The following is a 24788-nucleotide window of genomic DNA, read 5'->3' on the forward strand; positions in this document are numbered from 1 at the left end:
GCTAAAAAGTATGGTAAGATCCTTGAAAAAGCTGATTTCCAATAGCTGACCTCACTAATCTGAAAGTTGTTTCAGTAAATGCCAAAGTCAGTGTACACATTAAGCATTTCTGTTTGTAATATTTGTGTTGGCTTCCACTTAGTATTCGTTATTTAAAAAAATCCATGACTATTCCGTTTCAACAACAAGATAAATGATTCTTCGCATATTATAAGCACACACTGTGCAAATAGCATCCGCAATCGATAAGTTCTTAGATCAGAAATTCAAAAACTACCGCCCCATTGAACTTTGTAAGTAGTGCGACTTGTTTAACTAAGATCAGTAGTTCACAAATATGAGTGACCACTCGTTTTGTCTGGCGAAGCTCACGCTGGACGACCCGCACCTCCACGATTGTCTGGTAAAATATTCATTCTCAAAACGGAAGGGCATGGAATCATCACTTAGTACGAGTGCGCCTCTGGTCCACGTTGTGGCTAGGGTCCTTATCATCGGACAGGTGTTTCAATACGTAACGATTTGTTTACGAGCTTTCTTAGAGGATACGATCGTTCGTGGATAAACCCCTATTTTCTTATTTCAAAAAGGAATATGAAAACATGTGAGAAGGCTTAATTCAAATGGATCTGTAAGTTGCTCGAAATTGTTTCCTTAGCATACTAGGTAAACAGCGGACAAATGGTTAAGCATCATCGCGGCAGCGAAATTGTTTACAAACGGTTTGTAATCTTAGTATGAGACAGGTAAAACGATGTTCGTTCCAAAGCTGGCCTATATATTTATCGATTTACCCTACGAGCTAACCATTTAAAGCAAATGTCGAAGCCTTCATAAATTGAGTTTTTCTATCGTTATTTTTACCGTTGATACGCGTGTGTTATGGTTTACTGGCAGACAACTAACTGCCATTTCCAACGATAGAACAGACGGTTCTTCGCTACTACAGCTTGGATCATCTGGTCAAGCCACCGTCGAAAGGAAGTAACGCACGTGTGCAGTTCGAACCATACAAATGCAGGTTCTGCACACTCCAACGGTGATTTGCTCGGGCGTATTATCAACAAAGGTTGTCGGCCACTTCATTGTATTCATTAAGATCCAATGCCCTCCAAAATAATGACGAAAAGGGAATTTTCCCAAATTCGTCGAAAGCGGATCCTAATGAAAATGGGTTAGTAACCCAACAACCTGGCCCTTTCAGGATATTTGTATAATTCAGTTCCTCTCATAGTCGAACTGAGATTCAACTGGACCACTGGTGCAATCATAGAGATACCATAAAGTCCTTATTTCCGATACATCGGCGGCAAAAAATTGCTAAATAATATATGACTAGAAAATAAATAATTATGACTAGAAATAGTCGTTCGGTCTTGATAGTATGCGATTAAACGGTTTCGTTCGAATAAGTAAGGCCATCCCATTGCTACCCACGTCGTCGTAGAGAAGGTAGCTTCTTATGCCACGATATAGAAAAGAGCTAGCCCCAAAACTGCTCATGCGATTTATATTAATATTTAAAAAGCCACTGGATATCAGAAAGTTTATACAAATATTAGATGAATTTAATATTTGATTTGGCGAAGTATGTGTTTTTATGAGAAGCTCGTTGAAGAAGTTTATCCAGTTTTCGCATACATTGTTATACATTCAGTCATATACGTGGATGACGTGGTTTTCTAAGCACAGTTCCCGTCATAGAGATTCCTCCAGCGCCGGCTACGGTTGAAGTACAGGCCGTTTAGCCAATTGCACACACTTGGTAATTATATAAAATAAAAGTAATAAATATATCAGGGTTGAGATAAGGAAACCCAATGAGCGCTGTATGAATAAACGTTGGCAGCTCTTCAAGTAGAGTTATGGTTACTGGTAGTTGATGTTGTCGTTATGTACACTTACCAGCTTCTTTGTTAAAATTTCAATAGAAGTTGTTGGGCATGCGTAATCTAATAGAGAATCAATGGACGTTTACTTTTCTAAGTAACATCACCGATATGAACGAATTCCAGCCTATTGAACGTCGGAAAGCAGCCCGGTCGAGTATGGAAGCAACAATTTCTGGAATGGCGCTCTCAGTAACTTGTTTCAATTAGACGGTCGCCTGAATGCCGTTGCTGAGCTGGAAGCAGAGCGAATCGTTCGTTGGAAATCCAGAAATGCCAAGAACTTTCATTATTTCGTCTGCCGTAAGATACGCCGTCACATTTGAAACATCAACAATTTCGAAGTATAGGGCAATAAACAGTGAATTTTTCATCTTAGTCACTTGATCACGTTTTCGATATTGTCGTTAACTTCTGGCCTCAAAGCTTCGAAATATATCGTCGCGGTATAGATAACCAACAAGACGATACACCGACGTTGTGTCGACGTGCTTTAATATGAAGCGGTCAAAAAAACCCTTGAGCGAAGGAACTGAAACGAAGGACGAAGCTTAGACGCTACACAATCATTTAGGTTTACCTAGCATTGTTGTTCCTGATAGGAACAGCAATGCTAGGTAGTCCAGAATTGATAACCAGGCTAACCAAATTCGGCCCAAGAAGTAGGTGAGCGCTAGGTAAATTCTTGGCTGATACAACCGTTAAGTAGTCGAAGACGATGCGCCATTTTTTACGATCATCTACTGACGAAACCGCCCGTTCATGCAGTACATAATAAGATCTGTCTTGAGCTCAATTGGAAGGCCCGCGGTCGAGATCTTTTTTAATGAATATGTCCATTACCGTCTCGTAGCATTGATACAGACTGGGCTAACATAGCAGAACACGCCACTCTGGAGCCAAGAACACTGATTTTCAGTCTTGGCTGTATAGTAACCATTTAAACATTAATATCATAGACTATGTTCTCGTTCAATTAATTAACGGTTTCTTCTTGGTCCTCTGACATAGTCAAGCACGTACTTCCATTGATTCCGATATTGTCCAAAAGCCACAAACTTTCGATATTATGAGCTTGTTTTGTGATTCATCTGAAGCGCGCGATGAATTCGCAACGACGTCTGTAGAGTTCTACTACCGATCGCCCGTTCGAGCTGTTTAGAAAATCGCCGACGGCTCTGAGCATATTCAGCTTTACAATCGTGTAAGACTGGTTTATATCGAAGTGCATTATGGATGAAGGTTCTACCTGCGAGCTGATGATTCACACAAAACTTCTTCATAAAATTTAATAGATTCCGAGAATACTCACTAAACAGATTTAGACAGAATTCGTAAACGTGGGCTAACATTTGTACCCGGCCACTCCGATCGGAAGCACTAGCTGCGCTCGGACATTACACCAGTTTGTGCTGGCAGCAGAATAGCTCTCGAGGGCTAGAATTTGCAGATCAGTCACATGTTGAGGCAAAATATTGGGCAGCGATTCAGCAGACCTAGGAGCAACGACTACCAGGATGCTACCCGTATCCAAGGGCACGCACCGGGATAGCTTCTTCATTGAAGCTAACTTAAGCCTATGGCGTATATACGACTAATCGAACCAGAGAAATAGCTGATTTCGTTTGCAAGACAGCTGTTCGGTCATTGCATGTTGCATACATCGATTTGTTCATCCTGCCTGTGTTTCCTGTTAAGGCACTGATGACGTCGCTGATACTCAGCACACACCTGAAGCCTAGTTATCCGAAAGGAAAGCAATAACACTTTTGTAGTCTGCATACTCGATTAACACACAGAATAGTATAGCCTTACGAAAAGATGTCCTGAAAAGCTGTCCATGTGACAAACCCACCCATTGACATCGTGCTACCTTGTGTACGACCGAGCATTTATTGCAATCCTGCAAGATCTTGACATAATATATACTGATACACAAATCTCTAACCTTCGCCGTTTTCCGATGCTCAGTTTATGTATACTTGGCATCAAAGATACTCAGTGACACCTCATAATTCGCGACTCCGTTTACGAACCGTCTTCCAACAAGATCCTTCACTGGGCCATCTCGCAAGTTTCCTAAGACTGCGTCACGCCATAGTAGCACAGCAAGTAAGCATAAGCCGCCTGTTTAATGGTGGGCATTTGCTAAGGCTTCCTATGCGCCGTCGCCGCTTGAACGTTCGAACGTCATGGATGGTCACTGTAGGTACGTCTTTACTGTTGCCCGTTGCTGAAACGGGCGTGGCAGGCGAAGCGTTTTGAAACAAGTGTGTAAGATAAGCTTGACTCTAAAGTACGCTTTCGAAATTTTTACTAAATTCATCGAATGTAAGTGTATTTTTACTTTCCAAGAGATCTGGGTGGTTGAATAGTTTTTCGTCGAAACATCTAATGATGTTTTCGCACATGAGCATTTCCATGCTTCCCACTGTGACGGCCGACTGACAGTGTGCAGTATTATCGTAAAAAATGATATTGAGAGGCTGCATTGATGCAAAAACTTGCTTAAGAACTTAAAGTTAGCGAAAGTCTACGATTGAAGGCTATGGCTGGTTAGGCTGCTTAGAGAGTCAATAACTATATAAACTATCACGTGTCAATGCCAATATTCACAATTAGCACATAATATTCGGGTTATTCTATATTCATTCTGTGAAAGAACGTAGATACGCTATGCCTCAGAGGTTGTCATCATCTGGCTGTCGCTGCTACATAGACCGTGATGGCCATCCTGGCGTTACAACAAACTACCAAAGAAGGCAAGGAACATTTCTGTGGTGCATATAAAGGTAAATTGGGTCACAGTGCTGCTAATGTTTATACCGCCGCTGAATTTAACCAGTAGGACCGTTTTCTACTGTTTCTGACGCCGGCGTACGTTCAAAAGTAAAACATGCGTCACAACAAATCTATAATGTTATGTTATTTACTTAGCGTACTCTTCGACGCTCGTATACCACTAACACTAAAATCTATAGTCATAAAATTCGTTACATCACTCACACAAAAGTAAATCATAGAATATTATAAAAATGAGTTTATGATTTAAAAAAAAATCATCACTTTGCCCTCGATTAATTTAGAATAAATATAGAAAAACACATTAACTGTATGAAGTTGATGTTGTTGAAGTTTCCGCTATGATTCTACAAAAGATATGACACTGGCTCGAAATTAACCGCTCTACACTTGCAAATAAGTTGAGTGATTTATAATTGAAATGTACCTTTATTCGAGGATGACCATATTACAAGATATACACTATTTATGAGATACCCGAACAGGAGCCATGACCGCCTTTTCAAGTGAGTGAAGCGAAGCGGTTTGGTGTTTTTCTCAAATACAGCTGCTTGTTTAGGGTTTTGACGAGAAAAAAAACACTTCAGAGAATTGCGATATAGAGGCTGGCGCTACTATACTACAACTCTACAAAATTTACCGGCTCTAAAAGATTTCAGATTTTATACTCTTCGATATACCATAATTCCTACCTTTGTATATGTGTGCGTGTTATGGGATTTTTGAATTTCCGAACGAAACTGTATATTGTTTAACTTGTTTGTTTTTCCCAGTTCCATAGTAGATTATAATTGGCTCATGCCAAACAGCAGCTACTTTAAGCAGCCCTGGCCCGCGGCCCAATTCCATCTTTGTTTCAGTTTCTGCCGCTGGTCTTTTTCGAATGATTTTTCACGCAAACTTGATTTAGTTTGATACGAGACTGGTCGCTGCCTTGTATGTCATGACGATGCTGTCTTGTTGAGATAGATTCTCGGACAAATAGGACCATCGGCAACTCGATCCGTTTGAAAATTGATTGTGTCTCTTAATTCAAAATTTTTTTTTTTTTGCCTTTTGGAAATTGGACAAAAATATAGCTTTTGTATTTACAGCTATCTAATATTGGCAGAGCTAGGTTTTGTAATCTATAAATGCTAGATGTTTGTGAAAGTTCCACAAAACAGATTTTCGTATTATTTATTAAGAGGTGAATATGAATCTGACGCGTTTATCTAACAGAAGAAGTCGTGACAAGTGTCTTATTTTTTATTGGTAACTTGGGTAAAATTTATGAGTTCTTCTGCAGTTTTTACTTAATACGTTTAAGATTAACTAATGCTTAGTTTGCATATATATGCGTCGCCCTCGTATGTTTAAAGCGCTGAGTTATGACGGTACCATTTTTCGGTACCGATAAAGAGCTGAAAGGTATCACAGCATAGAGTTGCCAATTAAATTAATGCCAGAAAACTAATAATTAATCAAAACGTACTTACGAAACCATTTTTCTCATACGAAATTCTATTCCATTTGCTACAGGAAATAAGGTTTTTTTGTTCTGTAAAGCCCGTATAATTCCTAGAAAGGATCATTATGCATTGTACAGTGAGCGAAGCGGTCGGAAGGTGCTACATATGAACATTTGATAAATCTGTCTATCTACCGTATTACTAGGACTAATATACATAGATATACTTTTTAAAAATTCGTTATGTAGGCCAGGATTCTCACGCACTAAACCCTGAAATCCGTATACTTGGACCTTAGTTCGGAACCAGGCGAACTCCAATTTACGTAGGCTAAGATCGTATTAACAAAGGTAATCGATAACAAAACGAGCAACGTATCCGGCCTCATGTAATTTTTCTTAACGTTTTTTTTACGCAACACACCATATATATGTATATATACATGGTTTACAAAGCTATTAGAGGCGCATGAATGAGAGAACTTCGATTTTGCCAAAGTGAAGAACTTCGAAGCGCAAAGTGATCGACGGCCATCTATGGTAGCAATGTCGTAAATATAGAGTCATTCAAGATAATATCTGAAGTTCGTGGCCGTATAAAATCATTGTTCTGTATGTTCTCTTCTTAGCTTTAAAATAAAATCTACTATCTAAATATAAAATAAAGAACAAAGATGTAAATAAAGTGTATAGAACGTTATTTTTTATCCTCAACTTTCAGCTCAGACAGTCACAATTGAACCCCACGAAGTTTGATTACGTTATCTCTAATAGTAATAGTTTTTTTCAATACATTGGTATAGTGAATAGGTAAGCTTGACGGCTATAGGAAAACTGGCTTGATCCCTTGTAAACGTATATATATATATATATATATATATATATACGAAACGATAGTTACCAATCATAATTTCGATTAATAAATAGATCGTAGAAGTTAAGCAGGATCGAGTTCATCTTCTGCGAAACTGCGACTTCGGACGACTAAATTGACGCGAATAAAAGTTATCAAACGTTTTTGGGTTTTCTATTGAAATGAGAGCGGCTTCCCTCAGGATTCTCATAAAGTCCACCAGGGGGTGCTTCCGTTCCGCCCATTGCTCCCTGGCATCCTCTTAACAGAGAGCAAAGAGTAGCACATGTTATGCCTCCGCTAAGCGTATGCAACTCAAATAATTCATGCATCTCTGCCCTTTGTTCTTCATTCATAACCTCTAACATTTACACTGTGTCGCGATAGTTTGATGCATCGGGTACCTGGAAAACGTAACAATTTGTCTCTTTCTATTATTGTGCGGCCGGGTGAAGACCATACGCAATCGTTGTTCGCTGGGCTTTTTATTAAACTGACATCGTGAATGTAAACGGCGATCAGATGAATAAGTGCGCGTTTGCCACCTTCCTATGGACATTTATACTGTTAACATTTCTTGGCATTTTTGGCTACAGTGCACTATTATGGCGATCGTTCCTCAACCGACGGCCGGACACTTCACGTGCCTCACGCCCGCCACGGCCTATGTTTTCGTGGCCCGCCTCGAACGATCCCAAAAGGACGCATTCGATACAGGATAGGCTACAGGTAATCCACAGGGATATGGAACTGAAGTAATCCATCGTTTTCAATTTGTAAACGTTCCTATTTTTCAGTGCAACGTAAATAAGGAGTAATAATAATGATGGTGGTGCAGTTCGCAGTGACGCAAAAGAATCAGAGCGCTATAGCCATTCTGGCACTAATATATGTCCGAAATAGAAAAGGATATACGAGTATGGTTGACGTACATTCCCGATCCGAAATTGGTTTTCGACTCGCAGATGATAAGTTCTCAATATAAGTTCAGCGTGCCGTCACACGAAATATAGAGTAGTGACATAAAGGAAAAAAGCTCGATATTCGATTGCAAACTTGGTTGTGTTTACCTTCGTTTAAGGTGTACCGACAACAGTTAATAATTCAATTCAGGAGGGTTCAGCTGGATAAAAATGCAGCCGATGAAGCAACAAAGGGAAATCGATATCGAGTTCCTATCAGGTAAAGGAGCAAAAATATCCTATGATAAACTATATATGTAGACTGAGACTTATTTCGAAAAAGCATCTTTGAAAATATGTTGAAAGAAATAGTTAACACGTTTTGTCTATGCAGGAAAAACAGCCTTAGACCTGCGCACCTTCCGGGTCCCTCCGCCTTATGCAAACTCCCGGAAGTAAAAGTGTTCCGGCGCGGAGACGAACCATTCCGTGCTCAAGGCTCTGACCTCTATTTTCCACTGACGACTCCGCAAGCTTTTAACACCTGTGCCATAGTTAGCAGCGCTGGATCTATACTCAAATCGCATCTAGGAAGGGAAATTGGTAAGGACTTATCAACGCAATTAGTTTTTGTTCCTGGTATAATCGACTCAACGAGACCGATATATGGACTAATATGGAACGAGACGAATTAAATGATGCCCCCGTCTTGCTGCAGCAATAGATAGAAAAAATTATCTTCTGTTTGTGATTTAGATGCCCACGACGTGGTCCTTCGATTTAACAACGCACCAGCCGGAGGATTTTTTGCTGAAGATGTCGGATCTCGGACCACCCACCGAGTCATCAATTCACAAGTTGTAACCAAACCTGAATTCGAGTTTTTTGACTCGCCGCTGTATCGAAATATCACGCTGCTGGTGTGGGATCCCAGCGGCTATCAGCAGCAACTCGACAAGGTTATTACTATTCCTATTAAAAATTGCATTGCACAACAATAGCTTCGTCAAGTGACCATGCATCTGATCCTGGTAGGAGGTTACCTTTCTAAAAATGTTTTTTTTTTCTGCCTTCGTGCCAGCCAGACATGAAGCTAAACGATACCTCATAGCGCATTTTTAATTGTGAGTGTAACTGTCCACGCTAATTCTTGAAGTACGGATTGGGTGCTTGAGGGAAGCTTTGATTCATAGTTTTACTTCAACCTAACCACGTGTTGGTACAACGATCGTAGCGCACATTAAAGCGTTTTGTGTAAATCTGCTATCTTTTCCATTAAAGACAACTGAGCAGACTAAACGAAATTTTCCTTCAGTGGGTTGAAAGGCCGGAGCACGACCTATTTTCATTGTATTTTCTGCGGCGCCAAATATTGCCTGACGAAGAGCTACTTCTCGTGGATCCCCGTTCCCTCTGGCAAATCTGGGATTTCATCAATGACAACTCACCGCTTCCAGTGGTAAAGAATCCACCCTCAAGCGGACTTATAGGCAAGTAAACTTATTAGAGAGAAACTTCGTGTCTAGTTAACTAGAATAATTTTAGGATAACAAGATATTGCTACCTATCATATGAATCAAATAGCAGTAGGTGATCACACATAAAACCATCGGTTAGCAGTGTTTAGAAGTTGTGCTTGAGTCATGTTAACTTTGACATAATACAGTAGTTAATCATCGTGACAATTAACTACCGGCATTATTAGACATTTGTGAGAATTCGAAATTATACGAGTTCGTCGCTGCGAACTGATTAATATTTGTACTAATTTGAAATAGCACCAAACAAGGACCAGTGCCACAATTTCGAGTTTGCACCGTGGATTTACATATGCCATTTACATACATAAGTTGACACAATTGCCACTCCTATTGTAAATTAAAAAAGATACTATATTGTAAATTTTACGCGTGCAGTAATTCCTATCGTACAATAAAGCATAATAATGAAACCTAAAATCGGGGCGTATACTTCATCTTTGGATATAGTAACATCATCAGCAAGCAGTAATAGGATAACGGAAAAGGACAATTATACGATCATATATTATGACAGTTTTTTTTTTGTGTATTATTTTTTTCAGGACTTGCATACATGGTCCGACGATGTAAATATGTGAACTTCTATGAGTACATTCCGTCAATACGGCTCACAAAACGATGCCATTACTATGCGGAGCAAGAAGATCTGGGGTGTACAACTGGGGTTTGGCATCCGCTGGCAGCAGAGAAAATGCTCGTACTCAACCTGACAACCAACAATAACCATGATATTTTTGAGAAAGGCCGAGTTAGCTTCAGTCGAGACACCGTTTGTGTGTCATATCAGAAGAAAAAAAAGTAAAGCCATTTACGCTCGGCAGGCCGTTGTATTGCATTATGTAAATATATATACATATACTTCCGGACTTGCCTTCTTGAATACTAGGCCTGCTTTCCTGTCCATTATCGATTCCAGCGGTAGCAAATAATATATGTAAATTATTAGACCCAAGTAGGTCTCGTGCTAGACTAAACAAGAGCCGAAATGTCCGCCGCAGGTCTGGTCAGCATTTTGCTTAAAGCCCCTGTCAAAATCAATCACAAGCAATACGCTAGATTATACCTTACTATTAAAAGTTGTTAGATTTGATAGCACAATCTGAAAGTATACAACATATTGAGCTGTTTTTTTTTTTTAAGTCACTATCACATGTATATATGGTCGGAGAAGATGGCGAACGAGATCTTTCAAACTATTATTCACCTAATGAGATACATTATATAAAGATACTCTGGCTGAGCAAAACCTTGGTGCGTTCGCTCAGGCACCGCTACGCAGCATCATTGTGATTAAATGAAACAACAAACAATAGGATAGAGATGCAGTCTTTCTCTAAATATTTTTGAACAGATCTAATGTTTATATCGGTATATAATACACCGTGTGGCGCACGGACCCATTAAACGATCGCAAAATTGGAGATTAACGGGAAATTGTTCCGAAATCCTGCTAAATTATCCAGTTCAGCCATACTCGCATGCATATCAGCGTCTACTATAGTCTGAAATAGCAACTACACTCTAGATGGTAATCCTATAGATAAGGTTCTTTATAGAGACAAATCCATTTAGATAGACAAACCATTTGTTATTGCAGCCTCGACCGTTGCTTGTTACCTACTATTTTCGACCATGCACTTAGGCTCAGCTAATATTATTGCATAATACAAGGGATAATGGATACAAAAATAGGTTTAACCTTCTCGTGGCCAGAGTAAAAGGGGTCCGCGCAGCTTCTAAAAAGAAATAAAAAACCCAGAGCATAATAAAGAATGGCATCCTAACAGATGCCTTGGTAAGTAGGTAATGGAAAATAGTCGTGTATAAAATATATCCGTAAAGTTCGCGTGTTTCTGGAAATCGAAAAGTACTCACAGTAGCCAAGGCTTGATCATAAAACAGCTAACCCCTCGTATAAATTAGTTGGCCGCATACTTGAGGGAAGATCGCAACGAAACCATTTGTCGTGTATACGACTGCATAGCAAGGGCCATTGGGCCCCGCGCAGAGTTTACAATATCGGCCGTAATCCACTCAGTACTCAGTACTCAGCCAGTCTTCAGTACTTTCCTTTTCTCTAGCAATTACCTTACATCGTGGATATCTGCAAGATCTTATATCTGGGCATACATTGAAAAAGAAGACTCAGTCCACCTATATATCTAAAACATGGTATATCCATATGACGAACATTGACCTTGCCAACGGTGTATGGAAAAATATATGACTGCTAGAGAGAAAAAAAAAGGCAGTATTTTTCATTCGACTCTAATGGTAACTTGTTCGAATCAACGTAGCTCTTATAAATGTTCTTACGAGATGTATCGTATTGTTGCAGTTCCGGGAGGAAGAACAATACACGATCTTGTTAAAAGCTAGTCGGCCTACTTGTTTTCATATATTCCTCCTTTGGGATAGGCTCGCAACGCCAAAAAGTTACTAATAGTAAACAACACTAATGTCCTGCTGTGATCGCTTCTTTAGGGTTACGTTATGTCAGTGGTAGCATAGTGGGCAACGTATTTACGTCCTAATTTTAGGAGCGCGTTGTGGTCGGATGGAATGGCTGACGTCGATACCGGACAAAACATTCAGAGTATGCTATATACGTAGGTTTTTACGCACGGTAACGACAAAACTATAGTGACAAAACAGCATGGAAATGATACGAACTACTACGGCTGGAACGCACATCTGTTACACAGTAGTACACTTAATCATTGTCAACCTATTATTCAACCGAAAACGATTTATGTCGTCTGCTTGATTCGATAATTTGTCTAATATTAGTTTTTATGTTGCCATTAATATGCTCCCTTTCGAATACTGTTATGTTTCCAAATATAAAAAATTTCCATGATCGTTTTTCTAGGCATGGTCCAATAATTATTAGCGGCAAGCTTCAATGGCGTCCCAACTGATTTTCGTCATTCATCAAGCTAACCTATATGTCGTACAGGATTATTGCTTCTTGACCACCCTACGCTAAAAAGAAATATTCGGTAAAGTTCTCAGACGGGATGATGATTTTGATTTTGTTGAAGATTGGTCGCAGCAGTAATAATAATTGAAAGGTAAAATTTCGCTAAATAAAAAGTAAATATTCGGAGTTTACGTTACGGTAATCAAAATCGGTAAAGCTCAACGTAGACAGGCTGTTGATTACCTTTTTTGATTTGGCCTTCTGCATCTTTTGCCGTTAGTATATCCGAGCGACATCGGGTTGGTCGTTCCAAAAGGACATCGTACAGTTGGTCGTTGATGGTGTAGGGTCGGCTTTGGATTCACAGAGCTATCGTCAAGATATTTGATATTTTTTGGTCAGGAACAGAAAATGGCGCTACATTAAAATACAATTTCTATTACAATGTCATTAAGTTCAACTTCCTCTCACTCGTGAATAAAGTTCAACTCATGAAATACGTGTATTCATATGTTAATTTAAATGTTTTTGTTCTTGACATCATTTCGGGCGATTGTTTGTGCTTTCAAAAGTTCTTGTGGCCTTTTACCATTCATTGGGTGAGTATTTTATTGTAAGATTATACTTAAGCAAGGATCGCATGGTCAGCCTAGCGTCAAACGAAACGTTTGTTTATGTAACGCTTATAGTACGCTTTTATTTTAGATAACTGCTGCAAATTTCAGCGATATATTTTAACTAGTAAGTGCTAAGTTGAGGAATGTAGCTTTGCATACGAAGCAAAAAATGTTGATGATTAAGTCAAATGGCCGAGCCGGTACTTCCCTTAGAGCATGAATTTTAATGCACTGAATTTCACAGCTTGTTTCTGTTCATAGTTTTAACAGAAATTGAATTCTCCTTTGTTGATTATAGACATTTTTTTTTTTTTTTTTCTACTAACGAAAGCATTATACCTTTTATTCTACTTAGAGTTAGCGGCATTCATAACTTAGTTGCTATAGTATCTTTTGGACTTGTGTAGGACTTTTGACAGCTTGAAAAATCAGCCAGATGTCTATCATACAGTTACTCGTTAACAGCGTCGAATAAGTTAGTTAACATGCAGCTGCTGCTAGTGCTTTAGTTAAGACCGTCTGCGGGACCCACTTGTTATGCAGTAACTTTCGATATACGTGCATCTGAATCGATGGACGCTCTTAACGATCTATTCGTCAACGACCACAATAACAGTACTTGCGTAAAGTTTGACTTCGTATGCAAGGCTCACCATACCGATTAATTCGACTGAACATAGGCTCCTCTAGCTGATCATTCCAGTCTCGAAAGCGCAATTCAAATAGAGCATTACCTGGGCTCGTTTCTAAACTTAGAACTTTCTCATAACCTATCAAGAACATGGAGGCAATTTTTTTAAGAGACAGCCTGCTACACGCGGATGAACTTATATAATCTTTCTGCAACATACTATTGATAAAGCCTACAGCTCTTTGTGCCAAATCGATTGCCATGCCTTCATCGAAACCGCCCGCGTCCTCCTGAGAAGTACAGGTACAATATAGGTCGGGTATTCCAGCCTGTGAACAAGTGCGGTTACTCGGTACCAAATTGTCAAGGATGTTGATTCCGAACTCTGTTTGCTCAGGTCGACTTCTAGCTGGCAAAAGGGATCTCAATACTTCGTAGGTATCGTAGTGAGAAGTGAGCATATTGCTGTTGTAGGCTAGCGTTGTTCGTTGGCTGGAATCACCCGTTGCTATCGCCAGAAGAGGAAGACGTTCTTCGACGTGACCCTGACGAGTTCGACGAATTGGGTCAAATCGATGTCCGTGGTCTGACAGTACGATCAGGAGTGTCTCTCCAGAAAGCACCTGCTCTCTAAGCAACTCCAACATGCTCACGATATCTTGGTCCGCTGCGCCCACATACTCTTGATAGTCATGGGAAATCTCGACCAAAAAACTGAATACAAAATAAGGATCGGTGCTGTTTCTCCGAAGAAAGTATCTTAAATAATCAAGTTGTAACTTGTACTTAGGGGTTATCCCGTAGCACAGTAATGAGCTACTTCTCAACACCATCGAGCTTTCGACAGCCAACCAAAAAGGTCTTAAATAATGGTCCGTTGGTTGGTTAATAAATCCATTAAGGAGGTAGTTAAAAGTGGCAAATTTCGGATAGTCTTCTCCGTAAAATGTTTCATAGCCCTCCTTGGCGTATCGCTTCCAAATGAGCGGCCACTTATCGCACATGTGTGTTTCCTGACTACTATGAATGTCGTTCGGATGCTTTTTGCGGTTACCACTGAGAATCGTGAGAAGGTTGGGAAACGTGTTGTCGCCAATCTTATGGTGCGAGCGTAATACAGAGGCCGAAAGATTGTTGACTAGGTATTTGTAAGTTAAGGGTAGCATTCGCAGCGCTGCTAACCTTGACAGCGAATCAATCCCAAATATGAAAACGTTTCGCCGTTTTTTCGGGGCGGCCCCTAGCGCGTTTGCGATCTTTTTTGGTGCGAGCTTTGGCGCTACGAGATGAATGTGTGAATATGTTAAAATTTTTAAAACGTTATAACACGTTACTCGTATTGCTTGGACGCCGGTCCGCTGTTCCAGATAGGTTCGTCCCACAAACAGTGGCCTCAGCTCCACGAACTTGACGCCATTATCTCCATCGCGCAGCAGGTCTTCGGCGAAACATGAATATAAATATGCACGAGAAGAGATTTCTAATTCGCTGGTTTCCAAATGCATATAGGACATCGGTTCTTGCCGCCTCTAAAATACAGATGAAACACAGTTACTGTGTTACAGATGTGTTACTAGTCGAATGAGTAACCGACAACGAAAAACATACCAGCCGAAAAAAAAGCTATGTCAAATCAACGACCAATTCGACTAAGGCAAGTTATCAATAATCGCCAACGACGACTTGCCTAAAAGGAGCCATATATATCTATAACGACGATTCAAGCCGGTCAGTTGGTTCTAGATAAATGTGCAGATCTAAATTTGAAATGAAGCGCATTCTAGGACAGGCAATAAGAGTGACTGCTGCAAAGCGACTGCAGCTCTCCTTAGCCTACGTACCTTGCAGTGTATTTCTGAGGGGGGTGCACGGTAATAAGGCCAGATCTCCTTATCTAATGGATGGAATTGAGGTACTTTGCAGACTGGCGCACCTTTGGCAAAAATGATAGGAGGTTCACTCCAGTTGAGCATCAGGTGATTCTTTAGAGACTGTGCAGTCCGACCTGGCTCATCTAAAAGGACCCAAGAACAACACATGCAGCTAATAGAAAAATCAAGGCATGCACTTAAGGACAATGACTTTTCAATTTCTGGCTGAATGGGCTACTGGCACTCTCCTTCGTTTGTCAACTTAGGACCAAACCTATTTTATATGATAAAAAGGCACTAGGAATCAAGTATTCATCATTCATCATAAATATCATTCATTGCCAGTTCGTCACCTGTACTCTTTTTTTTTTTTTTTTTTTTTGTCTATATATTAACCGACTATTAACTGCACTAGTGAAATGAGAAATTGCTAATCCTCCTGCGTACCATTGAAGTTCTACATAAGCTCCAACTAGGCAGAGCGCATGCCAAAAATTATTTTCTGTATAGCAGTATTTTCTGCGGTATCTACGATGCTTTAGCGTTCGGATAAAAAAAAATTTGTACAAAATAATCTTAATTTCGATTTGTTCTCGGAAAAGTAGGATAGCTTCTGATATGGCTCTCTTAGACCTGGGTCTTATGTTGATAGCAAAACGTCACGTATAACACAAATGTCGGAGGCGGAAGTGAATTGCAATGTTTCTCATGACTTCTTAATACCATGAACGTTTGGGCAATGCAGATATTAGACCAGACTGGTTTACTAGCAGTATTTGATGAAAGTCTCGTAGCCTTGCGTGTTAACATAGCACCTATCTAGCTACAAGATTGAGCTACAGGTTTTTCTGTTTACTTCGAAAAAAATCGCCAAAATTATCTTAAGTTTGTCTTTGCTGATCGTCTCGAAGTCAATATTTAGTCAGAAAATAAAGTCTAGAAGTTACTATCTACGTTAAATGAAAGCAGGTAAGTGTGCACGCAAAATTAAATGAAATTCTTGGGTATAACATACATTAATTTGGCAGTAGATGTATGTACTTTGCCCTAAATAGGAAATTATATGTATAGAAGAACACGGCTGCAGCTGGCACAGAAGAATGGAATGCCGTATAACACCATCATAGTTACATGTGGGCGTAATTTCTCTAACGATATTCCTACCAGTCCCGTTTGTTTCGGTTTAGATAAAGCAAGATTAGTCACTACTAGTAGGTCAAGAGTCTTTTCTATTTTCATGGTCGTACCATCTGATTTTTCGTTGTCGTATGCTGAAGGCGCCGACCGTGTTCTATCACGTTCCGCTATGGCCTCCTAAAGCAGTTTCCTGAATCAGGAGAATACGAATTGTATCTCACAATCAACCAAACCGCAGAAGCGGCATGATTCAGCATCAGGACGAAACACACCGTTTCGGGGGCACAATAAGACATATTGTTTGCTTTTGGTTACGACTCGACGGGTCCAATTATATCAAATATCATGACGATAACGCGTCAGGGCAGTGCATGATCATGGTAAGCCAACACATGGTACGTTTCGCAGTATAATCGAAAAGTCAGCGTACTTTGTAGAATTTAAATAGCAATAAATGGCACTAGTACGCATAAATAACATGTAGAAACTACTGACGGTTAACTACGTGAAGCGACTATAGTTAACCGTACAGCAGCCCGTTTGCACACAGAGACAACTATGGCAACGTTGATTGTTAAAACCCATCGTTTTCAATATTTAATGCGAGTATGTTGAAAATCGTTCGAGTGACGAATTTTATGTAAACTGACTGTATAAAACACACTCCTTGATAACTTCTCAATGGCTTCAAGTAGCGACATTTTGTCATCCGGAAGTCTGTCCATTAGTAAGGAGAGAAGGTAAGCGCGTTAACGGTACATTTTGCTAAACTTTATAGTGCTCTGTAGTTCTTTAATAGCAATGCATACTACGTTCTACCGCGGTGGTGATTTCACCTACCGAACAGTAGGCTGCCATCTTGAATAATGAGGACTAAGGTGAAGATAACTGTGAACAATGTGAGTGCAGCGTTTGTACAGCGACGAGGTATCCGCGAGTTAGCGATGGAGCTCATGACGATAGTCCGTGAGCGGCAGATCGATTGACGTCTTTCTGAAACAGCACCGATACACAAATATCAGATCTGAAGTCAGCAGCAATTGTTCGTAATGGATTATTCACGCGTAAATATCCTCTTCAGAATAAAAGCCAGTGAAGATTTATTGTTCATATCGAATTTTGCCCGCGGGCAAATGAACTGAACTGAAAACAAAGAAGAGGCTTGTCTTTTATGCGAGATTTTCATCATAGTGATAAGGGCGGATATGAAGACCGCTCGCCCGATTGATCTGAACTCTGTCCTCATTGCGTATGAATAAAATTGATTTTGAACTAACTGAGCGTATGTGAGTGCAGCAATCCTACCATAACCCGGGCTTGTTTCTGTAGAGTCTACAACGTTCAATGAGTGTTGAACGCCTACCGAACAGAGACCACATTTGTACGTTTCTATTCGTCATCAGAATTATCACAATACTGATAGTACGCATTTGAATGACCCATTTAAAGAGAAGTAAGTTAACTAGTAGTCAATCAGTCAATATGCAAGTGTGTCCACAAACGACCGCTGCCACCATATAACGATTGTGCTTATCGGAATGGATCATAACTCCAATAAAGCGACATTAGAGCCATCTGCTAAAAAGGCCTGAAGTAGGAGCGAGTTACGAACTTCACACGAGTTAGGCCGTTATTCACTAAGTGCACTGAGTGATAATCAACAACGAGTGACTGCCATCTAGATCCGTGTGGAAAGAAAAACGATGTCGTGAAGAACCGCTTAGTACTGTGCCTACTGGAACACGTAGAACGACACGTGTATGTATGTCCACTGGCCGTTTTGGTCGATCATATTCACAGTTTGGCGTATCGGCCGAGGCTTATCACGAGTATTAGGATACGAATAGTCTTGTTAGCGATACACGATTAGTTCGAGAAGCGAGTGAACGTTTGTTGAAAACATCGCATCGGTGTAAGGACAAGTGTCGGCTCAATGCCGCCAAAACCCCAAGGCAGTCAACCTAACTTTATAGCTAAGGGATCACACATAGCAGAAAGGATAAGGACTAGCTGCAGCAACCTGGACAACGATAGGCCCTCTCTTACATTGTTAAACGATACGTATCTGTCTGTCTGTCTGTCTGTCTGTTTGCATGTAAAATTAGTACTGATAGGAAACTCATGCGCTATTCTATATTACACGGATCGGCAGCTTGATAAGCCGTCAACCATTAGCTATGTATTGTCCGAATTGACGAGTGGACATTTTCAATCGTACTTTACTTTCACTTCATAAAAATTTTCGGCCACGCAAACACGCGTGTGTTACTTGAGCACGGCCTTTGCGAGCGGCGACCATTTATTTGGTTGCTGATTTTTCTAATCTAATTTTATACCTTGAGAGCATCAGAACGCTTTGTCCGCCGCATTTTCAAAACAGACGGACAAAATTGGTGCACTGGAGTATGACAAGGGCGCTAGTTGACGAATTTCACTAACTCACAATAAAGCTACCAACTAACTGTTCGAGTCCGTAAGAAACACAGCGTCGCTGGTAACTGTGTGCCCAGCCAAAGCCAAATGTGCTTCTTATAGGCACTGACTTGAGGATAGGCAATAACTGCCAGCGTTTGTTAAAACCAGTCATCGCTTTGGCTAGATGACCATGCGTCTCGTTGAGAACATAAAAGGCGGCACAAAAGTGGGCCTAGCACGAAAATTACCATAGCGAATGACAGGGATATGGTGAAAGAAAGCGGGCGCAATTGGCGGACCTTGCTTGTCCGCAAAGTTCCTCGGCGCAAATAGACTCTAATTATCCGTCTAGTTTAACATTGCGAATTCTCTCTACAAGTGGCGTTCTAAATCACTCAAAAGCGAATTCGACTACGTCTAGTTATTGGCTACCGAGGATCAAGTAACCCTACTGGATACTAACCTGCCAAAAGATATATATATAAGGGTCCGCAATGGTAACGTGTTTGTCTATTAAGTACGAGGTTTCAGACCGGCTGTAAGAGGGTCGCGGATCAGATGGAACAACGAGATTATATTTTACGTTAAGACGGTGTTCTGCTAATAAACCACATGAAACAATGCGGTCAACAGATTATTATAAAAACAAAATTTAAACAACTGCGGTCCTCGCCATAATCATACCACATTGTCTCACAGTCCTTGAGTCTGCCGACGACAACATTTTGTCACGACGTTGGGGCCAGCGGGGCCGGAAGTCGAGGACGAGTTTGACACAATCGAAGATTTGATTTGTCCGCCCTGTAAGAGAAACCTAGTTAACTGACCACATCCAATCACTTACTACCGTTAACGATTGCTAGATTTCACACCTATGTCGCACCGAACAGGGAGGATGATTTCAGCCCTTACCGGCGGCTCATAGTGCTCGCCACTTTTTTTTCTCACAGAAGCTTCATCTCAAACCTATCTACCTTCTATCTCATTTTCGTTTGTGGATCCACTAAGGCCCCGTCTTAGAGTGCTCTCGTTGATCTCGAGATGCACGTCTTCGGAAACAATACGGTGCTTGGGTTACTTGTCAAGACGGCCAAAGCTTTACGGTTATGATGCTTTTGTGCAACCGTTATCTCGTCTTGAGGATACGTGTTCACGGCTGTCGAGCTTTGTAACGAACAGCTTAATCCGAACTAACATCTCGGAGGTTCTGTTTGAGGCACTCGGTTTCTAGCTTAAGTTTGAGGCTATCGCTTGATATATATATATATGGTACCGTAGCCGCTGCACTAGCCGCCGGGTGGCTACCGCTGTTCACAGTAACTGTGCTATAAGTCGATGCATATTGGTAAAATGATTACTAACGTGCTTACTATGAGTACTAACGTACACAACACTTTCGTGTTGTGTTGACGGGGACGATTTACGATCATTTGCTCCGATAACATAACACTACCTGATAGAATTCACGCGCCCAATACGACAACAGCGAACGAACTGTCGTTTCCGTCCGTCGGACCCGCCAGCTAAAACGATCTCATAGACTATATAATACCATGAACATCTCAAAGCACCATGTTGAATTGGTCCGACCTTTTTATACGTTAACGAACAAATTAAACTATGGTTATCTAGAAATACGTGCATTTGGCTTTACACACACACACACCTCGGACGAAATGGAACACCACACAAGTTTCAATTACTACGATAAATTCTATATTTAAAAATAGAAACAGAATACATTGACCGTTAATCATATCAAGTACTTAAAATTAGAAGCGTTTAAGAAAAATTAATAGGTGAACTAAAGTGAGAAAGGCGTGGGTATTATACTTTCTCAAAATTTACAAAAAACATTTCCCCGAATTACGTATTACACGCGGACGTATAACAAAGCTTTAGCCACGTAGTGCTAACGCTGTTCTTTTTTATGCGGAACCGAACCCCTGTATCTGTAGCAGAGTTTCTGCTGACGACGCCAAAATATTGACGAACTGCACTGTTTAGCTTCGGCTAACTTTTATTTATTCACTATACTGGATATTTACCGTTCCCTAAAACCTTCACCCCATACGTCCAAAACAGCTGCGGTTGTTTTTAAGCATTTACGTGCTCCCCCTGCTACCCTGATGCTCGCCCCACTGAGATCACTTTCCTTGTTTGTCTTTCCTTATACGACAACTCCTTCTGGAAGCCCCATACTCATAATCTTTTCTCAAAAGGTTTTTGTAATACCTCCATTTTCTCTGACTTTAAATTCTGTGGGCTGCTTCCGAGAACACTAATCGTAACTTGTCCCAATCGTTTCTTCGTGAGCAGAGCCGTAAAATAGAGTAACATCAAGCTTTGAGAAACGATGCCTTTCGTATAATCTTCGGAGTTCCCCGTGCCTCCTCTATTCACTTCAGGCTCTTCCCAACGTCTGCCACGTCCCTAAGCTACACTCATGTCTCTTAGCCTATCGGCCGGTTCACCTAAGGGCGCTGCCGCATTATCCTTCACTCAGTCCACTTCCTACGTTCTCGTACATCGCTCATGCTCCTCACTTTTGATCTCCCTTAACCATCGCTAGGGCAGCGGATGAACTTGTTATTACTCGCAACTTCCTTTTCGACCCTCTTTAAGCTGTATCATCAACTATCCCCTTTATGAGGCCCTGAGTAATCTCTCTTTCAAGCACCCACTGTAACTAACTGTCTCTTTTCCGCAGCGTTAAATAGCTCAACTAATTTTAATGAATCCCTATTACTATTTTCACCTTTCCTCCCTCTATTTCCCCCCCAAGCCCCCGTAACGGCACCAATTGTCGAAAGTTGCCACTTAATAGCAACTACTAAAAATATGAACTTTAACTGCCTGTTTTGCGGACATCATGAATAGATCAGTACGTTTTAAAAGAAATCAAATCGACACCTGTTTTTTCGAGGGGTCTGCCTTCACGATGAAGGAATAGGGGGCCGTCCCGCGCGTATCGTCGTATTTGAACAGTTGTCGAAGCTTACATTGTTGCTGAATCACTGACGTTTCTTATTTTAGTTGCTACACTTAGCGACCTAATTTAACTGCTCAACTCGAGCATGCAAACCCGTAACAGTAAATTTCCGTAAGGACCAGCGTGGCATCAGACTTGCAATATTGATGTATATCCTCTGATGACCAATCATGACCTGAATTCAAGCTTGACATTTTTGCCCTTCTTTGATAATAGCTATTTTCATTAAAGTGTTAAAAAATAAACGTTTTGTTAATATTCATCTAGCTAGTACCTGGAACACGCTTCAGCCGTCAATCAGAAAGTACATGATTATAGTATAGTCGCCTAATTGTTTGAGTTAAAAAAAAAACTTCGAAGCAAAAAAGATTACCTTACTAAAGAAAGATTATTGCCATAATTGTTTATCGGATTTCCTAAATGCATGTTTATTTACAGGTACACATCTATCTAAGCATACATTATTAAATGCGTTATAGCTTGTTCGCTAACGCAACCTAAAAGGATGTGCATATGGAGTTGAACCAATTAAGGAACTCTATAAACCTAATCCGCACGTACCTAGCCGAGAACATAGAGGCCTACGTACGCAAGCACAGAATATATATATCACAAATAAGCCAAACAAAAACGCACACGTTTTCATGTGTCTTAAGTATATAGAAGGCACGAAACGACTAAACTAAATATATTCTTAGTTGTATTGTTGTAGCAACGGCATTCAGACCTCTTAGAAACAAATTGAACCGTTCCTCGATAAACATGACTAACCCATAATACATTAGCCAGCACTTAAAGCGGCAGCTGGTCATAATACTTAGAAAAGAATTTTGCACTTGACCGCTTGTTTGACTAGAATTATATACAGTCATTATAAACATGTGAAGATAGTTGCTCCTAATCTGCTAAGAATTGTTCAGGAGTATAAATTATGCTAGCTCTCCATTTGCTATAAATCAGCCGGCAGACATATTTAGATTAGTTGTAATTAGTAATCTCTAATTAATTTCGGTCCTAATAGGACGTAGGGTCGTCGAAAAATTTATCGTTCGTTTTAAAGTTCGAGCGAACACCTTTACCTTACGTTAAAAAGTTGTGTACCTTCACATTATTCCATGCCAGTATTCACTGTCTCAAGCCGTAAACTGTGAGTATTCAAATATAAACACTCTTTCAATGTGATCTAAGTAAATACTTCTATGGATTCGGCACAAAAGCTGTTTGCTAGTTCACAGTGCCGCACTTAGACTTTGAATCTGCAAAAAAAAAATAAGAGCAAGCTATTATTTACCGAGCAAGGTTGCACTCTCCATTTCTTATGAAGCTGGAAGCAAGAGTGAGTGCTATATAGCGTACTATTATGACTTATTTTTGTAGTCCATGTTTATAGTCGATTCAGCGTAAACCGACTGTGGTCGATTGCCTAAGCATCGATTGATTAAGATCTACTGGCAGCAATGACACCTTTTTCTTCATATTGTTTTCATAATTCTCTAGAAAACCTCTAGCAGCCTTGTCGTCTATCAGAACTAACTGTCCACCGTAAGTCAATAAATTTGTCCTGAAAGAAAAGGTACGCGCACTTCTAGTTTTTATTCCAAAAATACGTCCGGTTCTAAAGTATTTGGTCTGTAAAATACTGTTTTAACAGCTGGATTACTTACTGGAATTTTCACACCATACTTGGGATAACACACCGTCGTGTATTTATTTTTCCTTCAACTGCATTTTTGAAAAGAAAAGATACAAACAGAAAATCCTGTCTTAAGACATTCGAGTAATACCGTAATCGAATCTCACTATAAAGTATGATATTGCTGTCAACCTATACACAAGTCTTTGTAAAAGCACCTGCTGGCCCATGACGTTTAAATTTACTTTTAACTTAAAAAGAGACTTTATACAGTAAGTGCAGCTCTGGTGTAACTGGAGGATATGTACTGAATAGGACACAGCCTGTGAAATGGTACGACCTATGTTAGTTTGTGAACAGGCCAATGTATTTTAGAAAACTATGTGGCATACCAGGCTAACTCGCTGTTCGATATAATAACATTTTACGTGTGACTAAAGCCTCTCCGCAGCAATACCTTGACTAAAGACCCATCGGCAACGGTATAAGAATTATTTCGAATGTATTATTTTAGAGAGAGCCATGATGTTCACGCTGGACAAAAAAAAACCGAGTTGATAATAGAGACTTAAGAGTTATAAACAAAACTATTGGGTTTCAACTATTGGACCCAAGCCCTCATAATTGTATGCGAAGTGCCTTACCTATTCCAATACCGCGGAGGAAAAATGAGAACTGTGTTTCCGTACTAACTAACAGACTGGTCGAGAGCACTTGCAAGAAATAGAAGTTGATTCATTTATCGTCACCTTTAATGTTTTCTAGGTCGTTTTTAGGTAGCAATTCAGACATTGAGTAGAATGGACATAGGTCAGTGGAGAGCGTGTTGGTAAGCGGCTTACCGGTCTAAAGAGCAAGAAATTACAGTAGAAAGTCCATGCTGCCTAAGCAAATCGTTACGCCTGCCTCCAGTACGAATTGGTATCGTCGAAACTGGACTTCTTCAACTTAAGGCGATGTTTCTGGCTCAAAGGGCCAACTAAACCTGATGTTACTATATGGGTGCCGTAACTAAAGGTAAAAATTAAAATAAAATAATATCAGTATATGACACCATGTTCCAGACCTTGCCATTTAAGGAGAACGTAAGAGTTGACTCAAGCCATTTTTTAATTGCTATGTGCTTCTGAAG

General features: G+C 40.2%; 2 protein-coding genes across 2 annotated transcripts; one reads left to right on the forward strand and one right to left on the reverse strand.

Annotated features, from left to right (window-relative positions):
• Nucleotides 1-6817: 6817 nt before the first annotated feature.
• On the forward strand, nucleotides 6818-12877 carry SiaT (beta-galactoside-a-2,6-sialyltransferase). The gene is made up of 6 exons (XM_022832926.2): nucleotides 6818-7723; nucleotides 8076-8176; nucleotides 8291-8499; nucleotides 8653-8855; nucleotides 9212-9386; nucleotides 9980-12877. Exons 1-6 carry the CDS (start codon nucleotides 7517-7519, stop codon nucleotides 10237-10239), a joined length of 1155 nt encoding a protein of 384 aa, XP_022688661.1. The 5' UTR covers nucleotides 6818-7516; the 3' UTR covers nucleotides 10240-12877.
• Nucleotides 12878-13027: 150 nt separating this feature from the next.
• Nucleotides 13028-24389, reverse strand: LOC111260286 (uncharacterized). Its single transcript, XM_022832922.2, has 5 exons — nucleotides 24301-24389; nucleotides 19716-19832; nucleotides 17457-17609; nucleotides 15450-15622; nucleotides 13028-15137 (listed from the first exon to the last, which is right to left on the reverse strand). Exons 2-5 carry the CDS (start codon nucleotides 19753-19755, stop codon nucleotides 13575-13577), a joined length of 1929 nt encoding a protein of 642 aa, XP_022688657.1. The 5' UTR covers nucleotides 19756-19832; nucleotides 24301-24389; the 3' UTR covers nucleotides 13028-13574.
• Nucleotides 24390-24788: the final 399 nt, after the last annotated feature.

The sequence above is a fragment of the Varroa jacobsoni genome, unplaced genomic scaffold (genome assembly GCF_002532875.2).
Source record: "Varroa jacobsoni isolate VJ856 unplaced genomic scaffold, vjacob_1.0 scaffold_424, whole genome shotgun sequence".
Classification (NCBI taxonomy): domain Eukaryota; kingdom Metazoa; phylum Arthropoda; class Arachnida; order Mesostigmata; family Varroidae; genus Varroa; species Varroa jacobsoni.